Below are 27,064 nucleotides of genomic sequence, written 5' to 3'. Positions count from 1 at the left end.
GAACACTTATGGCCCAACCAGGGTGAGGCCGCTACAAAGATCCTTAAGCAGCAGAATCTTATCCATTAGGGTGCTGGCCCATCAACCTTAGTCTGCCCTCAGCCAGATCCCTCTGCCTGCCTTATAACCAGCTATTTATGGCCCTGGCTATAAAGCCTGCTCTTCCTTAGTCTCAGTGTTGCCCTTGTGGAACTCAGCAGGGAGGCAAGTGAGGACAAAATTAGAAGTAGTTGGGTCCACCTATCATTAGCTGCCGTAGTCGGACGCAGAGGAACGCTGGGAGGAACCAGCTGATGAACCCCCAAGGGAAGACGGCTCAGACTCAGGGGATTGGTGGTAGGAGGACAAAGAGTGATCAAAGGGAAAAAGCTGGGATGAAGCGTCAGAAGCTGAAGAGATAACAGGGCTTAGTGAGCCCTGGGGAGAGTGGAAGTTCAAAATCAGGCAAAAGATGAAGCAGGGGAGGAGGGAGGCCAAGAGGCAGAGATGAGCCTGGGTGGTGAAGAGGCATGGGAGTCTCCCCTTCCTTCTGCAACAAGCTCCCCTTTTCCAATTTCCTAGAACCAGGAGAGGCATGAAGAGAGCGGAGGGGAGACTGGCTGCATACAGACACAGTCTCCAATTGCTTAGGACAGGGGTGCCCAAACATTTTTCAAAGAGGGCCAGATTTGATGAAGTGAGCATGCGTGAGGGCCGGCCAAAGTTGCTGAGCTTTTTTTAGGATTTGACCCCAATAAATAAACCGCCACAGGGTCATTACAAGGCAATACATAATTCATACAGCCTATCTCCAGGTTAAACAAGCATTTTGTTCAGAATATAGGGATGATTTGTTCTTGCAACCACCGATAAAAACTTTGCCATTGCTAATGTTCTAGCATTTGTCCAGTCTTCCAATAGGAACCTGACATAGTGAGCCTCTGATTTTCCCGGGAAAGGTACCAGCAAGGGTAATATCAGTTCAGCCCTGGCTTGCTCATATTTTGCACAATGCAACAAAATATGTTAAATCAGCCGGGGGGCTGGATTAGGCCTCCAAAACGGACTTTAGACAGGAAAAGCCCTAGAGTGGAGGAGAGATAGACAGCTGTGGGGAGGTGGGGACCTTTAATGTCCTCAGCTGAACTCACTAGGTCTGACACTCAGCCAAGATGGTGGAGACCGGGTTTTTGCTAATCGAGAGTTAACTCCATCTTCGGACTGTGTGGTTTACTGGCCCGCTTGCTCTGTGACAGCCAAGGGGGCTGCAAAGCGTGGCAGCCAAGCCCGACCCTTGACACTGACTTTACATACCCGGCTTCGCAGCTCGGCTTTCTCTTCCTCAATCTGCAGCTCTAAAGACTGCCGCTGTTGCTCCCAGTCGGCGGACGCCTGATGGCGGAAGTCCTCCGGGGGCATGTAAAGGAGCTTCCACTCCAGACGTAGGCAGATGGAGCCATTGGGTTTCCCTGCTGGATCCATAAGGACAAAATCTCCTGCAGGAGGGAGGAAGAGTCGACACAGGTGGTTTGTGTTTGGGTCTTAGCTGAAATGATTTTCTCACACTGAACGATGATGCAACCCAGGTTTGACACCGATGACTTAAAAATGTGCAGTTTCCACAATAAGGCAGCCTATTTATTTATTTACCTACTGAAAATCCCTTCCCACCTTTCCTCTAAGGAGCTGAGGGTGGCATACATGATTTCCCTTCCTCCTTGTTTTATCCTCCCAACAACCCTGTGAGGTCGATTAGGCTGAGAGATAGGGACTGGCCCAAGTCACCCACTGAGCTTCATGGTTGAGTGTAGATTTGAACACAGGTCTTCCACTTCCTAATTCAACATTCTAACCACTACACCAGCCAAAAAAAAATGTGTAGAAAGGTGCTCATCGTAGTGAAAATGACATACAGAAATGCATTTTATCGGGGGGAATTCCTTGCAAAAATGCAAACAGATAAAAACATTAGCAGGATTATTGTAATAACCTGCAGTCTCAAAAGAGTATATATTTACAGTAGATAATAAAATGAGCAAGTTAAATGAATTTGGATATGCAGAAGATATTTTTTTTAAAAAAACTAAAAACTGCAGAAAGAGGAGGAAGTCAAATTTTGAAATGTTAAATTGATTGTGAAGCTAATGAAATGTATAAACTTGAAAAAGTATAAATAATACATATACTACATGATACACAGAAAGTTCATTTAAAGCACACAACTTCCCCCAAAGAATCATGTAAACTGCAGTTTGCTAAGGGTGCTGGAGATTGCAGATCTGTGAGGGGGAAACTAGAGTTCCCAGGCTTTTTTGGGAGGAAGTCACGTGCTTGAAACATGCCTTAAATGTATTGAGGGCCTGCAACATAAGAGAAATTCCTCCACCCCGAGATATGCCCATCTCACCTGCGACGCTGCGCCCTTGTGCCAGGGGCACCAGTGGGATCTGGGCCTTTCCCAGGTAGCTACCTGCTTCCTCGTCTTCGTCGTCGAACACATAAACCTGCAGGCTGTCCCGGAGCAAGTAATGGTGCAGCTCAGGCGTGATGCGCAGAGCAAAGCTCTGGGCGTCCCCAAAGTGGGGGTTGTTGCTTGAAGGGATGGTGATGGTGTCGTGGTCCGGGAAGGTGAAGAACCGGTACATGGCGTAGGGGCTGGGCTGAGAGCCCAACCAGCGACTGCGCAAGCTGGAGCAGCTTTCGATCTGCACACAAACCTCGTTCCAGCCTGCTCCCAGGGCCTGTTACAGGGGGAAAAGAGGATAGGGTAAATAATAATAATAATAATAATAATAATAATAATAATAATAATAATAATAATAATTTATACATACATACTCCGCCCATCTGGCTTGGTTGTCCCCAGCCACTCTGGGCAGTTCCCAACAGAATATTAAAAACTCGATAAAACACCAGACATTAACAATTTCCCGATACAGGGCTGCCTTCAGGAGTCTTCTAAAAGTCAGATAGCTGTTTATTTCCTTGACATCTGATGGGAGGGCGTTCCACAGGGCGGGCGCCACTACCGAGAAGGCCCTCTGCCTGGTTCCCTGTAACCTCACTTTTCGCAGTGAGGGGACCACTAGAAGGCCCTTAGCGCTGGCCCTCAGTGTCCAGGCAGAACAATGGGGGTGGCGATGCTCCTTCAGGTCTCAGGGTGGTGATGGCAGAGTGAAAAAGCAACGTAGGGAGCCTGGGACCCTTCAGATGACTTTCGACTCCCGCAGTGGGTTTGGATCTACTTATTGTGTTTCATTTCTTCAGTGCCCCTACCTATCTTGAGCCTTTGGTGGGGATGGGGGAACGGACGTTACATCTTAGAATCATAGAATTTTAAGAGTTGGAAAGGCACCCCGAGGGTCATCCAGTCCAACCCCCTGCAATGCAGGAATATCAGCTAAAGCATCCATGATAGATGGCCTTCCAACCACTGCCTAAAAGCCTCCAAAGAAGGAGAGTCCACAACCTCCCCAGGGAGTTTGTACCACTGTCAAACAGCTCTTACTGTCAGAAAGTTCTTCTTGATGTTGAGTCAGAATCTCCTTTCTTGTAACTTGAAGGCATTGGTTCAGCTCCTACCCTCCGGAGCAGGAGAAAGCAAGCTTGTTGCATCCTCTCTGTGAGATACTTGAAGATGGCTACCATATCTCCTCTCAGTCTCTTTTCCAGGCTAAACATGCCCAGTTCCCTCAACCATTCCTCATGAAGCTTGGTTTCCAGACCCTTGATCTTCAGTCTGGCCTGGGATTCTTGCAAAGAACTGGTAACAAGTTCATTAAAATGGCTTCCTTAGTCCCCTTTCCAAAGCTTAAGGTACTGTTCAGTGATGGGTAGAAGAAAATAAACCTGATGGTTATCAACCCCTCCTCTCAATCTCAGATTAATAAATATTTACATAATTGCCGTTTCGCCCATCCTCATGAGGACTAGAACACTGGAGCTATTTGGCAATGTACACACCAGCTCCCCCTGCTCTGCTGTCCTCACCTTCTCCTCTTCCTGCCTCCAGCCCTGATGGGCCACCATGGCGTGCTGGACCCCCGCAGACAGGTAGCCCAAGGCTTTGGTTCGCTGACGGTGGAGCCTCAGGATCTGCTCCATTGGGAAGCGAAGCCTCGCCCAATATTCCAGGATGCCGAAATCCTCGCCATTGGAACCTGGAGTTATGTGGTGCCAGGGTGTGGGCAGGAGGTTGCGGTAAGGATTGTGGGAATAACAAAAGAGAGGCGTCAGTCCCTCCTCCAGAAGCCTGCCAGAGTTGGGTAGGGAGGGAGCTGGGGTGTGTGGCCCCCAGCCCTAACAGACTCCCCACATCCCAAAAACCTAAGAGCAGCTTGCTGGATCAGGCCAATGGCCCATCTAGCCCAGCCTCCTGATCTCACAGTGGCTGCCCCGAACATGTGGGAAAACCATGAAGCAGGACTCAAGCCCAAGAGCTTCAGAAGCAAAAGCACGATTACGTAGTCGGCAGGATTCGAACCTGCGCGGGGAGACCCCAATGGATTTCTAGTCCATCGCCTTAACCACTCGGCCACGACTACCAGCTGCTCAACCATGATGATTAAGTGATGTAGGGAAGGAGGTTTTCCATCCCTGTTCTGTAAGAACATAACCTGCTTTGGGAAAACAAGAGAGGGGTGTGCGCTGTCAAAGTCTGACAGTAGAGCCATAGCTGCTGATAGCCTCATCCTCCATGAATTTGTGCTTTAAAGTTGCTGGTCATCACTGCATTCTGTTCCAAGATTTAACTTTGTGCTGCGAGAAAAAGTACGCTAATTTATGTGTCCCGAATCTTCCAATATTCAGCTTCATTGCAGAAGTGCTAGCGTTATGGCTGGGGGGGGGGAGTACTTTTCTCGATCCATTTAACCCATGCCATGCACAATTTTATAAAATTCTATCATGCCACCTCTTGCTTGCTTTTTCTCTGAACTAAACCTCCCCCCCCCCAAACGCTGCAACTTTTTCTTAGAGGGGAATCACTCCATCCCCTTATTCAAATTATTAGACCAATTCATGGAGGAGAGGGCTTTGCTGCCACAGTCAGAGGCAGCACTGCTTCTGAAGAGAGTGGTACCTCGGTTTTCGAACGTCTAGGAAGTTGAGCGTTTCGGTTTTTGAGCGCCGACAACCCAGAAGTAAATGCTTCCATTTTCGAATGCTCTTCGGAAGTCGAACAGTTTCTGCTGAGTCCCCCCCGCCCCAATTTTCTCTATTGAATTTGCAGGCCGCCCTTTGCACCTCGGTTTTCAAATTGTTTCGGAAGTTGAATGGTCTTCCAGAATGGATTACCTTCGAAAACAGAGGTACCACTGTACCAGTTGCTGAAAACCATGGGGGTGTGGGATGTGATACATAGGTAGCAGTCAAATACAACATTCCTTGTTTTCCTAGAGTGGACATACAAGGGGATGTTTGGTCCAGCCAGTCGGAACTTCCTGTTTCCTCCTGGGCTGGGACATACGTCCTCTTGCATGTGACTAAAGATGGGCATGACCTTACCTGTGCAGGTAACAAAACCACAAGGCACACAGCCCTCTTCCCCCTACTTCCTTCTTTTCCATCTTCCTTTCGTTGTGTGAACTGCAGTTACTGCCAGTCTGCAGTCACTGGGATTAACCCCCCCCCCCCTATGGGATAGATCCACATGCATATATTTTATAACTAAGTCTGCCTTCAGGGATGGAACTGTGAACTGATGATGTGAGTACAGTGGTACCTCTGGTTACATACTTAATTCGTTCCGGAGGTCTGTTCTTAACCTGAAACTGTTCTTAACCTGAAGTACCACTTTAGCTAAAGGAGCCTTCCGCTGCTGCTGTGCCACCGGAGCACGATTTCTGTTCTCATCCTGAAGCAAAGTTCTTAACCCGAGGTACTATTTCTGGGTTAGTGGAGTCTGTAGCCTGAAGCGTCTGTAACCCGAGGTACCACTGTAAACTTCTTTTATATACTTTAAGCAAGATTGTGGCGTGTTTATTCTTTTAAGGGGGATATAAGGGAAGTTACCAGAAAGCTAATATTAAGCGGCTTAAACAAGCCTGCAACCAGTTATCCGCTGTGCTTTTAAAAAGGGGAATGTAAAACTCTGCTAAGTTATAGAACTTACTAGCGCAAGTTAGGAAGGGGGCAATTGCTTTCATGCGAAAATCCTGTTTGCAGGTTTCCCATGGGCATCTTGGTGGCCACACTGAGAACAGGGTGCCAGACTATATATATGGGCCACAGGGCTGATCTGGCAGGCTCTTATTATGCTCTTTATCATTTTGGTTGCCCTTCTTTGAGTCTTTTCCGACTCCAAAACGTCTGCCACAGTTGGAGTGGTGCAAACCTTACCGCGGAGCACCGCCGTGGTGTACACTTTCTCCCCGCTGCCCAGCACCTCGCCAAAGCGCAGCCAGCAGGAGGCCAGGGTGGCGTGTTCGACGGCCGAGGCAAGGTGGAGGTCGAGGCGAGACGTGGCGCCTTGCAGGTACTGCAGGAAAAACGGCTCGGCCTGCACCACGTACTGAGAGGTGAAGCTGTAGCGGGCGCGGGAGCCCCGCACCACCGGCGTGCAGTGGGTCTCAAAGTCGTAGAAGGAATACGTGCAAAAGGTGAGGGGCTCCGGGTCCCCCAGCAGACGCAGCGCCTCGGCCGACAGCACCGCGCCCGAGATGTGCAGCTCGAAGAGGTTCTCTCCGCGCCGCAGCTGTGGGGCCTGGTCAGGGACTGCTTCCACTGATGGGTCACCCTCTCTGGGAAGAAGCGGGGCTGCCCTCGTTCCGTAGGCCACGTCCTTCAACTGCGCTGGAGAGGGGTGGGAGGGTGGGGAAACAAGACAGAGCCACGAAGACCTGTTCACAGAACCACAGAATCGGAAGGGACCCCGAGGGTCATCTAGGCCAACCCCCTGCAATTGTCAGGCTTCAGGGAATTGGCTTCCTCCCCCGTGGCAGTAGATAAGCAGAACAAAGTAATAGCAATGAACACATCTCCTAGAATGGCGGTGCTCCCAATTAAGGTTTCCACCCCCTTCTGTCCCTATTAATCTGAGCTTGTACCCTCTGTGCTTTCTGTGCTGCCATTTTCTGAGCTCTCCATGATTTTGGAGAAGGGAGGTGAATGCTGTCCAGAGACTGAGAATCTGTTAACCCTCTCTCTTCCAGTCTCTCTTCTCCTAGCTGTTCCCCATCCAGTATTTCCCAGCTTCTGCCTTTTGAACTATGTCCCTCTGCAAACCACTGTTCCAAATCTATACTGTCCTCCTGCTCCTGGAAAGATTCAGGTTGTAGAGCAAGAGCAGGGGGAGGCTCCCACCATTCCTCCTCAGTGCAGCTCTCTTCAGCACGGTCCCTGACAGCAATGCAGGAATCTCAACTCAAGCATCCCTGACATAGGACCATCCGTCCTCCACTGAATGTCCACCACCTCCTGAGGGTGTCTGTTCCACCATTGAACAGCTCTTCCAAATGTTCAGCTGGAATCTCCTTGTAATTTAAACCCATTGGTTGGATTCCTACACTCTGGAGCAGCAGAAAACAACCTTGCTCCCTCTTCTGCAGCTGGTATTTGAAGGTGCCTCTCGTATCAACCCCCAGCCTTCTCTTCTCCAGGCTGAACATACCCAACTGCCTTTATAAGGCTTCCTTCCCACACCCTTGATCATCTTGTTTGCCCTCCTCTGCACACATTCCACCTTGTGCAGATCTAAAGAGTGCTTTCAATCTATGGTGTGGATAGGGAGCTAGACATTGCATGGAGAGGAGGTATGCCCGTCCACATGCCTACCTTCAAGTTGGCGGATGCGGGCCCCACGCAGGTCCAGAAGGCGGGCCATCTGCTGCTCCTTCTCCTCGTGCTCCTGCTTCTCTCTTGCCGTCTGCAGCAGCACCCCGTCCAGCTCTGCCTGGAACCAAGGCATGCCCGCCAAAGAGAGTATGGTACCTACAGTCAGCCTCAAGACTCAGCCGGGAGAGAGATGAGGAGGACTCTTGTTTCCCTGCTCCTCCACTTACAGCTGCTTTAGGCTATTTATTTACATACCGCTTGGTCCCTTAAGCAGCATAAAAAATAGCCGATGAAACACATGTGCCGAATGAACAAAACTGAGAAGCTACAATAAAATACAGTGCAATGTAACAAAACAATATACGGTGGCTCCACCCCTGAAAGCAAACTCATAGGAGGACATTTTGAAATGGCTTTAGTGAGGGATGTCTGCCTTCCTTCAGCCTCCTGCTTGGCAAAGTGCATCCCTGATTCACAAAATACTCTGCATCGTGCCCAAATGCTCTCTTACAGCTACAGAAATCATTCAAGAATCAGATCCAGAATTTCTGTCTGCCATGCAGCTGTTGAAAGGCAGGGGAGCATTCCTGGGCGGGTGGGAATAAGGTAGCAAAACTGCTTTCCTTGCCTGGCCCTACTAAGGCTTGTGTTTCTGCAGAAAATGTGTGAAGGCACCAGTGTAAGCAAAGGAATTCTATTGATACATTTGTTAAAGACTGAAATTGGCCATGTCCCCAGAAAGTATCCATATTCGAACAGGTTAGGCCCAATAAAATGGAGTTTTCTATACCTAAAAGTTGCATCTCCTCATTTTCCATTGGATGCTTTGTGAATTGTGCCCTTGCACATTTGGGCTGTTTTGAATTCCTTTCCCGTTAAATAAAAATGTAAAAGTTGCAAAATTATTCCACTGATGTGGGGTGGAGAGAAGTTTCTTGAGGACATTACGGGCGCTAGCCAATCAGCACTGTACCCATTCAACTCAGTGCAAACACACAGAACTAGCTTTCACTGAGCTTGACCCTGGTGAGGACACGGTGAATATGGAATATGCTTGTCTGCACACACCCCTAGTTCTCCAAAAAGACCCCCCCCCTTTGTTCCATCTCCCAGGTGGGCAGCTCAGTCTCCTTGCTTCACCTGGTAGTCCCGGTTGATGCGGTGTTGTAAGATGAGCATGTCCCGGGTCTTCTCTAACTCCAGCACGGTCTCAGCGTGGGCAGCCTCCGTCTCATAGAGCCTTCGCTTTAGACTCCGTTGGGCAAACATCTCTTCCTTCTCAGACTCTCTCTCGAGACCTTCCACATAGAGGGGCTGCAAGGAAAAAAAATGGAGGGGGGGAGAGAGATGGAAGGAAATGTGTGGAGCTTGACATGCATGCGTGACTATCATGCCAAATTAGAAAATGGAGGAGAAGCAAATCCATTTCATGGAATTGGGTTAATCTATATCACTGATGACTTGCTCACTCTATTGCTTCAGCATTTTAATCTGCTGATATCTGCTTTACCTTGGATCAGGTCATTTTTACATAAAATGCCAATCTGTGTAGGGAGAGGTCTTTTATCCCCACCCCCGAAATGTTCTAAACTAAATGTCACAGGAAATTAACACTAGCAAGATGAGCCTTGCAAGAGCTCAGCTGCCTGTTCAGATTGGAACTCCTCGCAATTTAATTAAGACCGGGAAGCAGCAGCCAAAGACTTGCAATGCTTATGATACCGGTAATTTGTGCATGCGGATACTGGAGAATTCTGACAGAAACAAAAACAGGAATGGAAATTGCCAGTGTTTTGCTTATGCGTCCTATATCCAGAATGGAAATCAATCCATCAAACACGGCTGGCATTCACTGCAGCTGTTCTCAGTCCACAAACAATACGTGATGGATTACTTTCCTGTCATATTTGCATTGGGCATTCTTTGCATCGAAACGAACAGGGTGGAATCACGTAATCGTAACATAATGAACCGCGAGAAAAATAACAGTCTTTGTAGGAAGCTGAACAGCAGCAGGATGGAAACAGAGCTGCGTGTGACAAAGGTCAGCATGGAAATCAATGCCTACCTGCATATATGTGTGTATTTGTATGTACAGTGCTAGTATCTAAGGTCCAGTTGCTAAGTGTGTGGTTTTACCCAGTGCCTACCTCAACTACTAGACTGGATGGAAAGTCTTCCTCTCTAGTCTGGTTATCCAAGATGGCCGTCTTCTCCCGCAAGAAGCCGACTTCCTGTGGGCGTTCCTGAAGCAACTGGCTCACTTCCTGCTTCAGTTCCTCGTTCAGAGCTTATGGGGGGAAAGCAAGGATTTGGGATGAATTGCAAGGTTGCCAATAGGCCTGACTGTTCCTTTCCTGTAACTTGCTAATTATTTTTACCCTCAATTCATCAGTTCACTTCCAAGCTTGGAACAGGGGGAGGGTATTTATAAAAGCCAATGAAACAACAGCAGCAAGAACAAGGGCCACATTCCCTCACAGGCAGCCTTCTGGGGGCCGCATGCCAGTGGTGGGCGGGGCCAGAGGCAAAAGTAGGCGGGGCAAGTGAGGCGACATTTCTGCAGTAGGCTGCAGTCCAACTTGACCAAAGCCCTGAGGGCCAGACGGAAAGGTGCAGAGGGCCGCATCTGCTCCCTGGGCTTGCGGTCCCCCAGCTCTTGTTTCGAACTTCACTGTTAGTGACCCGTGTGAGACGCAAGGGGTCGTGTTTTGGGTATTTTGCCTATTCAGTCATTTCCCTGCCAGCTCTCGTTGGCCTCCTCACCTCTTTCCTTCTCCAGCTGCTCCTGCAGGCTCTGCTTTTCTGCAATTGCTGAGCTGAGTTGTTCTTCCAAGCAAGGGGCGTTGTCCTTCTGGGGAACCACGTCTAGGGGGTGCTGGGTATTGGTGAGGCAGCTAAAGAGACACATAGATTTGCCGCATATCAAAAAGGGCCACAAAATCCTTGCCGATGTTTCTCTAAATTCTAGTAGGCAGCCCTTTTTCCCATACCAAAAATGCCTGTCTATTTCTACACGCCTCCGTCTTTTATCCAGGTTTACCCAAAGATATTGGCCATATTCACACCATACATTCAAGGCACTATGATATCATTTTAAGCAGTTATGGCTTCCCCCAAAGAATTATGGGAGCTGTGGTTTGTTAAGGTTCTTGAGTGTTGTTAGGCGGCTCGTATCCCCCCATCACAGAGCTACAATTCCCAGAATTCCCTGCGAAGTGGGGTCTCCTAAGAACTCTCAGCGCCCTTAACAAACTACAGTTCCCAGAATTCTTATGGGGAAGCTATAAGTGCTTAAAATGATATCATAGTGCTTTGAATGGCATCCTAGTCAGTGCTTCGCTGTATAGGGAAGCCTTTTAATCTGTAATGCTTTTTAATGTTTTTATCTGTGTTGGAAGCCACCCAGAGTGGCTGGGGCAACCCAAGGCGGAGCCACACACAAGGGGGAGGGAATGCTATAAATGAGTCAGAAATATTATTATTATTATTATTATTATTATTATTATTATTATTATTATTACTACTACTACTACTACTACTACTACTATAGTGGTACCTCAGGTTACATACGCTTCAGGTTACATATGCTTCAGGTTACAGACTCTGCTAACCCAGAAATATTACCTCGGGTTAAGAACTTTGCTCCAGGATAAGAACAGAAATCGTGCTCCAGTGGCGCGGCAGCAGCGGGAGGCTCCATTAGCTAAAGTGGTGCTTCAGGTTAAGAACGGACCTCCAGAATGAATTAAGTACTTAACCCGAGGTACCACTGTACTACTACTACTATTATGGTGTGAATGTGACCAATATCAGAGTTCACAGACACATTCCAAAACAGACAGGCCAAAACAAAAACACTCAAGAAGTGGGAAAAGTGGGCTTCCCTGAGGAAGGGGTTTGACCTGGAAAGTCCTTAGGCTCAAACAGAGAGACTTGAAGGGCCATATTCGGCCCTGTGTCTGAGGTTCCCAACTGCTGCACGAACGGCTTTTGTTGAGAGGGAACAAACTCCCAAGTTGCTTATCCTTTCCCGCCAACCCATCTCTCACCTCTCCAGCAGTTTGTCGTAATCTTCCTTCAGCAAATCTCGCTCCTTTTCCAGGTCTCGGACTCTCTCCTGAAACTGAAAAACGGTACACAATACAGGGTCTTGTTGTGGAATCCAAGCTGCCAGCGGTAGCCCAGAGTTTGGATGGGAAGCAAGATGGGCAAATAATCTGTTTTTATTTTTGACTCTGCCAATGGCTTGCATGACTTCAAAAGGGGTTTTAAAAAAATGCATAGAGGATACAACTCTACCAGTGGTTTCTAGCCATGATGGCTATATACCGTATTCCGTGTTGGAAGAGGTATGTCTCTGAATACCAGGATAATTCTGCCGGGCAAGAGGAGCAAAACCATGGGGTGCAGAAGGGCTGTGGCTCAGTGGTAAACCATCTGTTTCACATGCTGAAGGTCCCAGGTTTGTCAAATGTAAAGGAAACATAAAATGCAGCTAAGAAGCTCAAATCATATATATGACTGACATCCTTCTTTGGAAACGATATAGAAAAATTGGGGTGTTTGGCTTTTGCTGCTCAACTCCCCAAGGGACTGAGTCCGCCTAAGTCCATGATAGTGTCAGGAAAAAGCAGCAATGCGAAAGCCAGCTGCAGGTGGCTGGAATGCAAAACAGGATGTTGATGTGTGGGGCTGTGCTATTGGAACAAAGGGGCAGTCTATTCACTGTTTTGAGCACTGGATGTTAGCTCAGAGTGTCATCTGACCTGTACTGGAAGTACAGGGGTGGAGTTTCTAGCTCTACTGTTGGAGACTGGAGAGTGCAGACACGTTTCTCTGTACTGCTGGAATGACAGGAATAAAGACATGTAAATAGATTTCTGTCTGGCTCTTTCCCCTCCCTGAGGAAAGCAGGGAGGAGGGGGAGAGGTGTGTACCTCTCACGCTGGGTGGGATCTCCGATTTGTGACCTTGCCTGTATCCTGCCGGGAGACACAGACGGGGAGGTCAACAAGGATCTCAAGCCGAATGCCTGGAGTGTGGGCCAGTTACCTCTGACCAAGGCTGAGATTCTGACAGATAGGTCATAGATGAATGGATAGAGGCAGGAAACAGTGACAGCAAGGCAGATCTTCATTTTTTATGTTGGAACAGAGTTCCCTCCCCTCCTAGCAAGGAGGCTAGAGAGACCCAGAACCAAGAAGAAACATCTCTTTTAAGGGTTTGCATTTTGGCACGGAGAAGAAGCACATCCCCTCTACAAATAGTCAGAAATGGCATCACAGGTAAGGTAGGGTTGCTGTGGCTCAGGCAGGCCAAGGTGTGATATTCCTGAGAATTTAGCAAGTTTTTCCATAGTTCCAGACACAGTTTACACAAAGCATTAGCATTTGATACGACAATAAAGATGCCCGTCAAAACATCCCTCAATGCAGAGCATCTGAGCAAACAATGACAACTAATACGAAGGAGGTTTGTAGATATAGGAGAGGAATCCCTTCAGGGACATCCCCGGATTGCTATCTGCCTATGTGTTCTCAGGCAAGAGGGATTAAGGAGGCAGAGGAAATATTTAGAGTCTTTAAGAGAGCCAAGATGGTTTTTGGATTGCTCTCCTGAACTGTTTAGACATATGGTTTATATACTTATGCAATGCTTTTTTTCTGGGGGGACGCAGGGGTGCGCATACCCCTAAACATTTTGTGAATCTAAGTTTGGCCTCATTGAGGGGCAGTATTTCAATACGAGAAGGAAAATGAGAGTACCCCCTAAACATTTTTTTTAAAAGAAAAAAAGTACCGTGTGTTTTCCTTGTGCAATTATCAACGTTTATTCTATATTTAAGACCTTAGAATTCCTACAACAGAAATTAAGCCAATGTCCAGGCTTCAACATTCAAAAATGTACCACCTGACAGATATCTCAGGGGCATATCACACATATCCCCATTGTTGTTTTTTTCTGGAGGTACACATACCTGTACCTCTAAACATTTTGTGAATCTTTGTACTTTTGTCCATTTACTGTATTTATTTTCCCCAATTTGAACTATAAAATAGTGATTTTCTTGAGTAAAAATGAGAGCACCCCCTTTTTAAAGAAAAAAAAGCACTGTATATCTCAGCATAGAAATGGTTTCAATAAAAATAAAAGACTGAAGTTTGAGAAGTATGATAGAAGCATTTTCTTCTGGATTATTTCTGACACGACTTACATCTTCCAGCATTCCCTGCAGTGGAGAAAGGATTTCTACTTGGCTCTCCAAGGCTGTCACCTTCTGACTCTCCTCCCTGAGGTGGGCATTCAGCTTTTCGACCTGAGCTAGCAAGGCCTCGCTGGCTGACCTCAATGCCTCTTGGTTCTGGAGAAGCAAAGAAGAAGGGAAAGATTCATGAGATCTAGAGCCTTGAGGGACCGTGGAGTCCCAATCCCCCAATGCTGCCACCACCAAACAGAACTGGAGAAAGTTACCTGCTGGAGCTGAGTCTCGTAAGCCTGGAGAAATAGCAAGCAAAGGGCTGGATTATTGGGGTGGATGAGGAAAAAAGTACCTTCCTTGTCGGAAGTCACATATATGAAGGAAAACGGAGTCTCTATACCATGGGTAGGCAAACTAAGGCCCGGATCCGGCTCAATCGCCTTCGAAATCCGGCCCGTGGACAGTCTGGGAATCAGCGTGTTTTTACATGAGTAGAATGTGTCCTTTTATTTAAAATGCATCTCTGGGTTATTTGTGGGGCATAGGAATTCGTTCATTCCCCCCCCCCCAAAAAAAATAGTCCGGCCCCCACTCTCCCGTGGGGGTTTTTTTGGGGGGTGCGCTGAGCTCTATCGCTGCCCTCAAAGCCTTTCTGCCGGCTCTGTGTCGCGGACGACACTTAGCACACCGCCATTCTCCTCTGCAGCGGACCAGAAGTCCAACAGTTCCCAGGAATCTTATGGGGAAGTCATGTGGTGTGCGTGCAACAGTAGTTTGTGAGGATCAGGGTCCCTCACATTCCCTCACAATCTGTTTTTAAATAATTTGGGCTGGATCTAAACAGCTATTAAAAACACTCTGAAAACGATCTGCAAAAAACACAAACCGTTGTAAAGCTCACAACTAAAAATATTGTTGAGATCACGGATGAGGAACCTTAGGTCTAGGGCTCAAATGTGGCCTTCACTAGCACTGCTTCCTTCCCCAACCGCAAGTGTTTTTGCCTTGCTAGATTTTGCCCTAGAATTTTGATAATGCCGCTTCCTTGCTTGGATGGAGAAGAGAGCGAGGTGTGTGTGTGTGTGTGTGTGTGTGTGTAAGAAGTAGCCTACTGCACAAAGGCAAAACGTACATCCATTATCCCACCCACTTTTGCCTCTGACGGCCCCAAGTTGCCACTGGCCTGCATCCCTTGGGAGGGCTCAGAAGATAAGCAGTATGTCTGTGTGAAATGGTTTGGCTTGGGGAGAAGCCCAGGGGCCAGAGAGTGAAACTCAGTGGGCTGCATTTGACTACGTGGCAGGACTCACTTCCTGTAAGCCAGCAAACTGGGCTTTGGTTACCACCAGTTCTGAATTCTTGGCTCTCAGAAGCTTCTGCAGATGAATCAGCTGCACGTTTTCCTGGATGGCGGCTCTGGAACAGCAAAACAGACAAATAGGTGTTGATTATTGACATTTATTAAGGACTGGAAACTTCTTGCAGACTTTTTGCAAGAGAGAAAATGAGCTTGTAATGTCTGGATTTGAAGATTGGAAGAAAAATATTGGCTTATAGAAAATAGAATAGCTGGATGTCAATACTATATTTAGCTGACGGACAGAGAACCGGAAGTCTTTTTATCTTTTCCCATTTTCTTTACTTTTTCTCTCTTTTTTCTCCCCACCCCTTTTTTCCTTCTTCTTTCTGCCCCTGTTCCTCTTTAGATTACTGTAGTTTTTTAAAAAGTATTTCTTTTATTCTGGTGTGTTTTAAATAGGTACTTTGTACTGAACTTTTGGTATTAATAAAAATAGATTTTAAATAATCATCAAAAAGAAATAGATTGTCTTGTTAGGTCTGTGTTGGATAAAGAGACCAGCATTAAATTTGAAATCCACCGGCCAGCACTTATCTGTCCTTCCTTTCTCCTTCCCTCATGAGAAGAAAAGGGCTGGAAACTACTTTAGGTTAATAAATTGGGGTGGGGGGTGGGGCATGGCTGTAACAAAATACTTTCCAGCCATTTCTGCTATTGCATACAGATACAGTGGTACCTCGGGTTAAGTACTTAATTCGTTCCGGAGGTCTGTTCTTAACCTGAAACTGTTCTTGACCTGAAGCACTACTTTAGTCAATGGGGCCTCCTGCTGCTGTCGTGCTGCCACTGCACAATTTCTGTTCTCATCCTGAAGCAAAGTTCTTGACCCGAGGTAATATCTCTGGGTTAGCGGAGTCTGTAACCTGAAGTGTATGTAACCTGAAGCGTATGTGGTATGAGGTACCACTGTATCTGAATTTTTATGTTCCTGATGAACCAAGAAGTTAAAATAAAGGTTTGTTCAATTTATTTTACAAAATTCATGTACCACGTAGGTACATGTACCATGTAGGAAAACACCCAATCTCAAAACTGTTTACAGTAAATAAAACAATAAAATTATCAGTAATAACCCATGAAAAACAACATTCAAAAAATAATTAAGATCAATGACAAGCCAAAACTCAGATTAAAACACATGTCAAGACTCCCAGTTTACAAACCTCTATATCTTATCAACGAGTAATGTTTGGTTTTCCCCGTTTTAAACTCAAGCCCGAAAATATATACTTTGACATCCCAGAAACTAGTTCTCTCCGGAACGGATTAAGTTTGATTTAAGTGTTTTGGTGAGAAATGGAACAAGAGTTGAGAAGACCTTAAAACAAGAGCTAGAGAGACTGATTTAACATGGACCAAATAAGCATTGTGAATGAAGCATTGTGCAGGCATTGTACCGGCGTTCCTGGACCTCTAGGTGGCGCTGCAGGGAGCGGGCGCTTTCTGGGTCCGTATCTCTGCCATGTGTGGAACTCAGCGACTCAGGATCCAGTTCCAATGCTGCAAGGACCAGGCTCTGGGTACTGAAAGGAAGAAAACAAAAAATAGTTGCTCCGTTTCCAGCTCATTGTCCTTGGGAAAATGGGAAGAGGAGATGATCCAGTTAACATTTGCATGCATTAACGTTATTTATTCATTTATTTATTTATTTGTTTATTTATTTATGTCATTCCTTCCCATCTCAAAGTGATTTACAATATAATGACATGTATATAAAACAGTGACATACTGTAAGCAGATGAAAACATTAGCAGGATTACAATAGCACTTGTAATGTAGCAAGTACTATGGAGACAATGGAATTACAGTGGTACCTTGGGTTAAATACCCTATTTTTTGCTCTTGAGGACGCACCAGACCACGAGACGCACCTAGTTTTTGGAGGAGGAAAACAAGAAAAAAAAATATTCTGAATTTCAGAAGCCAGAACAGCAAGCGGGATCGCTGCGCAGTGAAAGCAGCAATCCCTTTGGCTGTCTTGGCTTCTGGGATAGCTGCGCAGCCTGCATTCGCTCCATAAGACGCACACACATTTCCCCTTCCTTTTTAGGAGGGAAAAAGTGAGTCTCATAGAGCAAAAAATACGGTACTTAATTTGTTCCGGAGGTCCGTACTTAACCTGAAACTGTTCTTAACCTGAAGCACTGCTTTAGCTAATGGGACTTGCTGCTGCTGCCGCGCCGCTGGAGTACGATTTCTGTTCTCATCCTGAAGCAAAGTTCTTAACCCGAAGAACTATTTCAGGGTTAGCGGAGTCTGTAACCTGAAGCGTATGTAACCTGAAGCGTATGTAACCCGAGGTACCACTGTATATAAAACATAGAAAAGATGCAGCAGAAAAGGTTTAAGAACGGGAACCATGAAGGGGAGATGGGAAGTCCAGAGATTCGGAGGAATCTGTAAATGTGGATGTGTATGATTGTATTGTTATAATTTTATACTTGTAAAACCAAATAAAAATTATTTCGAAAGAAAAGAAAAAAATCGCAATGGCCAAATGGTTGAGGGTAGGATGGGCAGGCAAGACTCACAGTCTCTCCGTCTCAACTCGAGATCCCTCCAAAGTGTGATCGCCATAGCGGGCAGGAGCTGTGTGGGTTGGTCTGACCGCCGGCCCTTGAACCCGCATTCCTGCTGGGCCAAAAAATATAAATAATTACGAGCAACACATCAGGCGCCTCAGCCCATGCCCTGTTGGGGTCGCACATTCTACAGAGAAAAACCAGCAGGGTCCACGAAAAGCCAGCGCGATTTGCTTCAATGAAGTCTACTGTCATGGGCCAAAGGAATGCACATGGAAGATAGCTAACTCTTTATTGTTAAAAGTGGACACTTACAGTTGTTTTTATGGCTTCGAATAACTCTGCACACCACTCTAGCATCTAGGCAACTATTCCCAGGTCTGTGCTCTGTGGAACAGTTGCAGCAACAGACGCTCACTCCCTCTCCCTCAGTTTATGGGCTGCACGCACACAGCTGGAGACTGTGCCTGTGTGAAAGCTGCCTCTGCTCTTCTCTCTTTAGCTCCCTCCTGGTTCTGGGAGACATTGGTGCAGGAGAGGGTGGGGAAGCACCCGGCCCTCCACTTGCTTGAACTGCCTCTTCCTCCTCTTCTGATCCATCCTGCGCCCCACCTCCAGCTCCAAAGCTTCCCCTGCCTCCGACTCTTGTCTCCTGGCTGGTACGGTTTCCCACAATTCACTGCCCCCCTCTCCTGAGTCCCCCCCACCCCTACTGCTAGTCGCTGACACCTTGTTGCTTCTTCCACCCTTCTGCGAAATGAAATTGTCAGCGAGGGAATTGAAGAATTTCTTAGACCTTCTTTTTTCTTTTTCCCCCAATAATTTTTTTTTAATATTTTTCATTAAACATACATTCATCACATATTTATCTTTAGCTCTGCCGAGCTTCGGACTTCCCTCCACCACTTCGGTAAGTATCATATATTTTCTAACATTGCCTATTCTGTATATTTAACTTTATTTTTACCATACGCTGTTAAGAGTTATTCTAACCCTGCCAGTGTCTTTTACAATTGTCTCTTATATACACCAAATATTTACTCCAGCTTTCTTGAAACTTCTGTTTGTCCTGATCTCGTAGTTTTCCTGATACTCTGGCCAGTTCTGTGTAATTCATCATTTTAACCTGCCATTCCATAATGGTAGGTATTACATCTGTTTTCTAATTCTGAGCCAAGATAGTTCTTGCAGCCGTCGTGACATACAGAAAGATTTTTATCTTTCTTTTTAATTTCCTTCCCTGTCAATCCCAGTAGAAAGGCTTCGGGGGTTTTTTTGGAAAAGTGTACTTAAAGATTTTTTTAAGTTCATTGTAAATTAATTCCCAGAAGCCCTTCACTCTACCACAGGTCCACCACATGTGGTAGAGGTTGTTAGACCTGGCATTCTTGGCCTAATTTGAGTTGCAAGAGGTACTGGGGTCGTTGAAGTCTCCCAGGACTACTACATCTCTCCGTTTTGAATGTTTGTTCATCTGCTCAAGAAGGCCTCATCCAAGTCTTCAGCCTGGCTTAGAGGTCCTTAGCAGATATCTACAACAAAGTCACTGTTGTTTCCTTCTCCTCCAAATCTAACCACATATTCTCAACCTGCCTTCCATGCTCTGGGTCTTCACAAGTGTACACATCCTTTACATATAATGCCACTTCTCCTCCCTTTCTGTTTCATCTATTCCTTTTGAACAGGTTATACCTCTCAATTCCTACATTCCAGTCATGAGTATCATCCCACTAAGTTTCTTTTATTATCATTATTTTTTTAAAAATATTTTATGTATGATTTTCAATTTTATATATTTCAATAATTTTATAATCATTTTAACATGTCAAAACTTGGCTTCCTTCCTCCTCTTTCTGCAGTTCCTTAAATTGATTTTTTAATATTTTCTGCATATCCAAATTAACTTAATTTGCTCATTTATTCATCTACTTTCAATATATACTCTTATAAAATTGCAGGTTATTACAATAATCCTGCCAGTGTTCTTATCTATTTACAATTTATTTGTAAATATTCAATAAACCATTTCCATTCTTTTATAAAAAGTTTGTTATCTTGATTTCTTATTTTTCCAGTATGTTATGCCATTTCTGTGTATCCCATAAGTTTTTGTATCCATTCTTCTTTTGCTGGGACTTCTGCATCATCCCACTGAGTTTTAGTAACACCTGCCAGGTCATATTTGCTGTCCTGTACTCAATTCGTCTTACTTCTTTCCCATACCCTGTACATTAGTGCAACTATTGCCCACCCGTCAGCATCCTGCCAGTCCCGGACACTCATTATGCGTCCTTTAACATTGCAAAAACACTGCTCAGCCCAGAACCTCCCTGCCGATGAACACAATACCCCCCACAAGCTCTTTTTACCTTTGCGTACTTTCTCAGGCACTCGCCCAGCGGCTGTGTGTGCCCGCCGAAGTCCTGTGTCTACCCTGGGAGAGACATAGCCGTAAGGGCCGTATCGACCCAAACTCTGCAGCTGGAGCTGCTGCTTGTAGAAGAGCAGGCGGTTCCGTAGACCCTCATTTCGTCTCTCCAGTTCCCGAACCCTCTCCCGAGTCCCTTCCAGGTCCTCCTCCAAGTCCAGGTTTCTTCCAGAGCTTCGGATCCAGCTCCCGGGTCTCCCGTCAACTTGCATTCGCTCATGGCTGAGCCTTGATAGTTTGGTTCCCATCCTGATAGAACAAAGGGAGGGAAAGATCCAGTTTTGGCATTCTCAAGAAATAATACATCCTCTGTAATTGGTGTCTGTAGGACCATGCTTGAGATTCAAGTTCTGGGCACTACCATTTAAGAAGGCCAAATCATGTTGGAAAAGATTCAGAGAGGGGTCATAGAAAGAAAGATAGAAGTAACCAGATATAGCTAAGTTACAGGGAACCAGGTAGAGGGCCTTCTCGGTAGTGGCACCCGCCCTGTGGAACACCCTCCCACCAGATGTCAAAAAGAACAACAAAACAACAACTACCAGACTTTTAGAAGACATCTGAAGACAGCCATGTTTAGGGAAGCTTTTAATGTTTGATGCATTACTGTATTTTAATATTTTGTTGGAAGCCGCCCAGAGTGGCTGGGAAGCCCAGCCAGGGCGGAGTATAAATAAATTATTATTATTATTATTATTATTATTATTATTATTATTATTATTATTATTATTATTATCAGACTTGGGAAAATATGGCTGATGTGAGATGGTGTGTTGATGGTGCAATCTGAATATGTGTTTTCTGTTATCGCAAAGACTTGTGTAACGGCTAGTCTAAATGCTCATTAGACTGAAGCCCCTTCCTGTCGTGTTGGTTTGTTTTTTTTTAATTTGCAGTGTTGCAATGCTTACATTCTGCCACTAGAGGCCACCATGGTGCTCATGGCTTCAGCATGCACACAGAGAACACAGTTAGCACGACAGCGACACCTGGTGGCAGAATGTAGCATTAGTCTTCACTGAACAGAGGCATTCATGGAACAAAGGAAAGCATCAGCTCAATTGATCTTAATTAATGCAACACTTCCAGTTCTATCGACCGAACTAGACATATAACACAAAACCCAACTGCCACCACCCAGATTAGGGTGGTCGGGAAGTGGGAGAGGAGAGAGGGCTGTGGTTTACAGAGACGATAGGCTACTCTGAACTATGATGACAGGCTGGGATTGATCAGTGGTGAGGGAATGGGCACCTATGTAGACTCAGCAACATTCTCTTTATTACTGTTTGGCACATTGAAGCTGGTCTTGGGTGTGAACTCTAGCTTACTATAGTCATTTCTTCAAGACATTAGATTTCAAACACTAATTAACTGAACCATCAGTCAGTTGATTGTGAGTAATGGACAACGCACAATAATATACTCTGACAACGGACGACAATTAAATTAATATCAGCTACTCCAGTGTGAGAGCCAGTGTGGTGTAGTGGTTAAGAGTGGTAGTCTCGTAATCTGGGGAACCGGGTTCGCGTCTCCGCTCCTCCACATGCAGCTGCTGGGTGACCTTGGGCTAGTCTTTGAAGTCTCTCAGCCCCACTCACCTCACAGAGTGTTTGTTGTGGGGGAGGAAGGGAAAGGAGAATGTTAGCCGCTTTGAGACTCCTTAAAGGGAGTGAAAGGCGGGATATCAAATCCAAACTCCTCTTCTACTCCCGATACCTTTTGATCCTGTCCTCTTGCTTCCGGGCAAACTCTTTAAGTAGCAGATTTTCATCGTGAAGTCGCAAGAACCCGTCCTCTAGCTCTGTGCGGTTCACTCGGTTGATCTGGCGCCGAGTCCTTGCCAGTGAACCTGATGCTGGGGAGCAGCAAAAGAATTGGGAAGAACATCATCAGCTATGTGGCCTGTTAACAAAGGAAGAAGTTTCTCCCCCTACAGAAATCTTGTAGATTTCGTCATTCATGACGGTCTTCAGGCCTTTGCAGGTGATTCTGCAAATGTTAACTAGGCTGGGAGGGTAGAACCGTGTATTGGGTGGAGGTCAAACATGGCTGTAAGCTGATGGTTTTTAATACATTTGCCAAAATTAAGTTTCACCCTCTAGTTGTACTAGGCCAGGCACTCCATCCCCCCAGAGTCCAGGGCTCCAGGTAGCCACCTGGGCTGTCTGCTCCTAAAAATAGCTGTGGTGAGAGTTACTGGCCTAAGACCACAGTGAGTTTCATGGTTGTGGGAGGATTTAAACTTAGGTCTCTCCAGTCCTAGCCCAACACTCCAACTACATAATGCTAGCTCTCTTCACAATGGGAATTATTATGTATAAGGATACAAGGTTCTTGTTGGCCAACCATGTTCTCCTCAATGATACTCCAAGCAATGAAGAGCTGAAGTAGGGCATCGTCACCTCAGTTTCCCCTTTTCCTTTCCAACACACTCAACATCCTGTGCTCAGCTGACTATGCTCAATTCTCATTGGACAGTTGGGGGAGGATTAATATAGGGTTGCCATATGTCCGGAATATCCTGAACATACCCTGAGTACCGCTGTGGGTAGCAGTGTCCGGGTGGAAATCGGGGAAATGTCTGGGGAAATCCGGGCGTATGGCAACCCATGTTGGCAGAGTTGTTTTGGGTGACCTTCTTTAAAAAATAGTTCAAAAACTTGCCAAAAAAGGCTTCAACAACGTTGTTGTCCGGATTTTCACTTTTGAGATATGGCAACCCTAGTTAATATGTACTTCTAGAAACCTCAAAGTTCCCCAGTCAGGCGGACACTTCCATCTTGTTTCTCAGTATTCCTGCTTCATCTCAATTTTTCTTGGCACGCACCATTTGGGTTTGCTATTAGAGGGAGTGGTTATGTGAAAAGTTTGATACGACGCATAAAGACAGTGAATTTCATGACCTTGCCTACCTTTCATCCATGTTTTCAACCCTTGGGATTTGGCAGGGAGGACAGCAGAAGATGACACATCTGGAGGAAAGGGGGTTTGGAGATAGAGATAATAATATAATAATTTAATAATAATTTATTATTTATACCCCGCCCATCTGGCTGGGTTTCCCCAGCCACTCTGGGCAGCTTCCAACCGAATATTAAAAACAATACAGAGTAGAGTTATCAATAGATAAAGCCATTCTTGCATAAAGAACATGGGTTTATGCATGGAGAGGAGGAGACCAAGGAAAGAATTGCACAGACAAACCCACTGCATAACAACATAGTAATAAGAGTTTGGGGCAGGTAGGATATACGCGGGGGCCTCCTTCGAATTCCTGCATCCAGGAAGTGTTGTAATCTAAGCAAGGATTCAAATTCCTGGAATAGCCAGGCTAGCTTCCTGGTGAGGTAATGACCTACGTTGGGGTTGTTACGATAACAAAGGAAGCAACTCTGTGCCAGATGACAAATGGGTGGGAGCCTCTCTCCCTCAGCTTGCTGATAGTTAGAAAAACAAAGGAGTTTTGAGTTACGTGAGCTAGAAGGTGGAGGCAAGAGAACCATGTCTGATTTCTGCTGGAATCCAAGGCTTCTGGGTCTATGGGAAAAGCAACACCTTTTGGGTGTGTGTGCTGATGCTGTGATCCTGTACAGCGTAGACTCAGGTTGCACCTACGCATAAATAAACCATATACCGTATTTTTCGCCCTATAGGACGCACTTTTCCCCCTCCAAAAATGAAGGGGAAATGTGTGTGCGTCCTACGGGGCGAATGCAGGCTTTCGCTGAAGACTGGAGAGCGAGAGGGGTCGGTGCGCACCGACCCCTCTCGCTCTTCAGGCTTCAGGAGAGCCCCAGCGCCAGCCCCACAAGGTCGGGGGACAGAGGGAGGCGGAACGCTGCCATCCCCTGTCTCCCGAAGTGGTTTGGAGGCTGACGGCGGGGAGACCCCGCCGCCAGCCCTGCAAGCTCCGGGGACAGTGGGGAGGCGCAGCACATCTTCCCACTGCCCCCGGACCTGATCTGAAGGTGGGCGGCGGGGAGAAGAGCGCTTCTCCCCGCTGCCGGCCCCACAAGCGCCTGGGGGAAAAATAATTCCCCCCCCTTTATTTCCCCCCCAAAAAACTTGATGCGTCCTATGGGCCGGTGCGTCCTATGGGGCGAAAAATACGGTTATTCTAAAGACACCACAGGGTCCGCTGTGCCTCATATTCTCAGGAGGAAACACAAACCCTGGGTGAGCGACTGGAACCCCTGGAATCTTGCACAGCTCAGAGATGGGGGCGGCGGGCACAGTGTCGTAATGTGGGTTGCCAGCAGCCAGGGCAAGGAAAGTATTGCGCTGCCACTGCCACGGTAGACTATTCCCCCCCCCCCCGCTATACTTCTTGGCATGCCACAAAAGAAAGTGGGTTTGTCTTTATTTACCAACCCTCTTTTTGCATAAGGGTACCCTGTAGGGAAAGGGACGCAGGTGGCGCTGTGGGTTAAAATCACAGAGACTAGGGCTTGCCGATCAGAAGGTCAGCGGTTCAAATCCCAGCGATGGGGTGAGCTCCTGTTGCTTGGTGCCTGCTCCTGCCAACCTAGCAGTTCAAAAGCACGAGCAAGTAAATAAATAGGTACTGCTCCGGCGGGAAGGTAAACGGAGTTTCCGTGCGCTGCTCTGGTTCGCCAAAAGCGGCTTAGTCATGCTGGCCACATGACCCGGAAGCTGTACGCCGGCTCCCTTGGCCAATAAAGTGAGATGAGCGCCACAACCCCAGAGTTGTCAGTGACTGGACCTAATGGTCAGGAGTCCCTTTACCCTGTAGGGCCATACCCTCTTAGCCTGTCCAGCTATGAGGGAGTTTCTGAGCCCTTTTTTCAAAGAACCTTCCTTCCAATTCTAGAAACACAGCAACATAGGAAGCTGCCTTGTGCTGAACCAAACAATTGCACCATTTATCTACCTTGACCAGCAACTGCTCTTCAGGGTTCCAGACTCTCCTGGCCCTACCTAAAGATGCCAGGGATTGACTCTGGAACCTTTTGCATGCAAAGCAGATGCTCTCCCACTGAGCTATAGCCCTGAATTCATCACTATACACCTACATGTTCATGCTCTGCTTGCACACAGCTCAAACGTCTTGAAGGGAGCTTGCATCAAGTTTTGGAAAGGCAGGACCAAAAGTGAAACTGAGAGAATTTCAACCTGAGTTTCACATTGCACCACACTCTTTGCAAATATTATCTGTGCAGCAAAGGACACCTTCAATTTCTGGTATTGCACTGTGGAAATGTCAGAATGCAGTATTTAAGGAATTTAAGCAGGGGAAGCAAGGAAGAAAAGTTGCTAGTCCTTTGGGCCGCAAAGACAATCTGTCGAAATATGATTAAACTGAATGAGATATACAAGAGGGGACAGATCAGGAAATTCATGGGTCAAGAAGTGGTGGAATTTCAGTATCCTGCAAAGTTTACCCCTTTGCATGACTGTGGTAATAACAACCCAAAATGATCAAATCGATGCGGATTTACATAATTTATTCCAGTTGCAGAATTAAACTTTTCCTGACACGGAATCTGAATTCCATTTGCGGTTCTGTTTATGAAAGTTTCAGAGTGAGCAACACAACTATTGTAGCAAATGCCCTAAAAAAACCACTCCTCCCCAACCAAATTTTGACCTTGTATAGCCGCAATCACAGAGGGCTTCTGGTTGGTGTCTCGGACTGGCAGATCGCCTGCTGTTTCGTCCAACACAAGCAGCGACATGGCTGGGAAGGAGGCCTGGAACAAAGCTGAAATAACAAAGATGGGACTTAGGAAGAGAGCTTTGGAAGGAACACGGCGGCTTCCTTAGGCACACCCCAGACTCCAAGTGGTGAAAGGTTTCAAGAACCCCAGCACATACCTTGGGATTCTAGAGTCGTGAGATCAATCCCTGCTTTGGTCAAAAGATTCCTGCATTGCAGAAGGATGGACTAAATTAGTGGTTTTCAACCAGTGTGCCGTGGCACCCTGGGGTGCCTTGAACGATGGTCAGGGGTGCCGTGGGCAACACTGGCCTCTGTCCCTCTTTCCTTCCTTCCCTCCCCTGATGCCCTCTCATGTCTCTGCCTCCCAAAGGCTTGCACAGCTGTTTGTTGCAGCAGCCCTGGCTACAAGCTTCGCAGGCGAATGGTGCCTCTGGAGCTGGCCAGGGGGTGCTGGTTGCCAGGAGCTGAGGTGGCCTCAGAGTGAGCAAGCAAGCAGGAGAGGGAGCCCAGTCCACCAGTGCCTGCTGTTGGGAAAGGAGAATAGTGAGAGGCGGGCAAGTGCTGGCCTTTCTTGTGCTTGCTGTGTGCAAGGCCTGCCTGGAAGTTGAGTGCCCACTTTTGACCCTGCCGCCTCCCAAGGTAAAGTGCTGGCCTCACATTCACCTTTGGCCAGTCTCTGTTGGGCCACTAAGGTTGGGAATATCCTCTTCTCAGGCCCCTGTGGGGCAGTGTGAGGAGGCACCTCTCTTTGGGGCAGGAGAGGGGTGCAGCTCAGAGATCAGGGGCAGCGGCTGTCCGGAGGACTCCCAAGGAGAGGGGAGAGGAGAGGAGGCTGGGGGGGGGGGGACTCCACAAGGCAGGTTGTTCTGAAAGGGGCGAGACACTGCCACTTCTGCAGGCATCTGGGCTCCTGAGGGTGCTGCAGAAAGAATGACGTTGGTAAAGGGAGCCGTGGGCTCAAAAAGGGTGGAAACCTGTGCACTAGATTATCCTTGTGGTCCCTTCTGACTCTGCGATTCTATGCTCTAAAGTTAACTTAGAGTGTATTCTATGATCCCTGCTGTAGAAAAGGACATGCCTGAGACCTTCCTTGTTAACCACACGACGCAAACAT

General features: G+C 46.8%; 1 protein-coding gene across 2 annotated transcripts in view; it reads right to left on the bottom strand.

The window, feature by feature from the left end:
• The window catches only part of RPGRIP1 (RPGR interacting protein 1), a 35,356-nt gene extending 9,375 nt beyond the window's left edge, over positions 1-25,981 (bottom strand). The window contains exons 1-18 of one of the 2 annotated variants that reach the window (XM_081167708.1): positions 25,879-25,981; positions 23,183-23,242; positions 21,987-22,125; positions 20,206-20,513; positions 17,846-17,945; positions 16,712-16,837; positions 15,265-15,370; positions 14,227-14,250; positions 13,970-14,116; positions 11,805-11,878; positions 10,519-10,649; positions 9,903-10,042; positions 8,893-9,066; positions 7,753-7,870; positions 6,319-6,771; positions 3,970-4,139; positions 2,387-2,720; positions 1,294-1,475 (exon numbers count right to left, since the gene is read on the bottom strand). In XM_081167708.1, the coding sequence (XP_081023834.1) occupies positions 1,294-1,475; positions 2,387-2,720; positions 3,970-4,139; positions 6,319-6,771; positions 7,753-7,870; positions 8,893-9,066; positions 9,903-10,042; positions 10,519-10,649; positions 11,805-11,878; positions 13,970-14,116; positions 14,227-14,250; positions 15,265-15,370; positions 16,712-16,837; positions 17,846-17,945; positions 20,206-20,513; positions 21,987-22,125; positions 23,183-23,242; positions 25,879-25,966 (2,874 nt within the window). In that variant the 5' untranslated portion in view covers positions 25,967-25,981. The remainder of the gene's footprint in view (positions 1-1,293; positions 1,476-2,386; positions 2,721-3,969; positions 4,140-6,318; positions 6,772-7,752; positions 7,871-8,892; positions 9,067-9,902; positions 10,043-10,518; positions 10,650-11,804; positions 11,879-13,969; positions 14,117-14,226; positions 14,251-15,264; positions 15,371-16,711; positions 16,838-17,845; positions 17,946-20,205; positions 20,514-21,986; positions 22,126-23,182; positions 23,243-25,878) is intronic. The other variant, XM_081167709.1, reaches the window with a different exon arrangement.
• Positions 25,982-27,064: the final 1,083 nt, after the last annotated feature.

This window comes from Podarcis bocagei, assembly GCF_964188305.1.
Source record: "Podarcis bocagei genome assembly, chromosome: 13".
Classification (NCBI taxonomy): Eukaryota; Metazoa; Chordata; class Lepidosauria; order Squamata; family Lacertidae; genus Podarcis; species Podarcis bocagei.
This window is presented reverse-complemented; position numbering and strand designations above follow the sequence as displayed.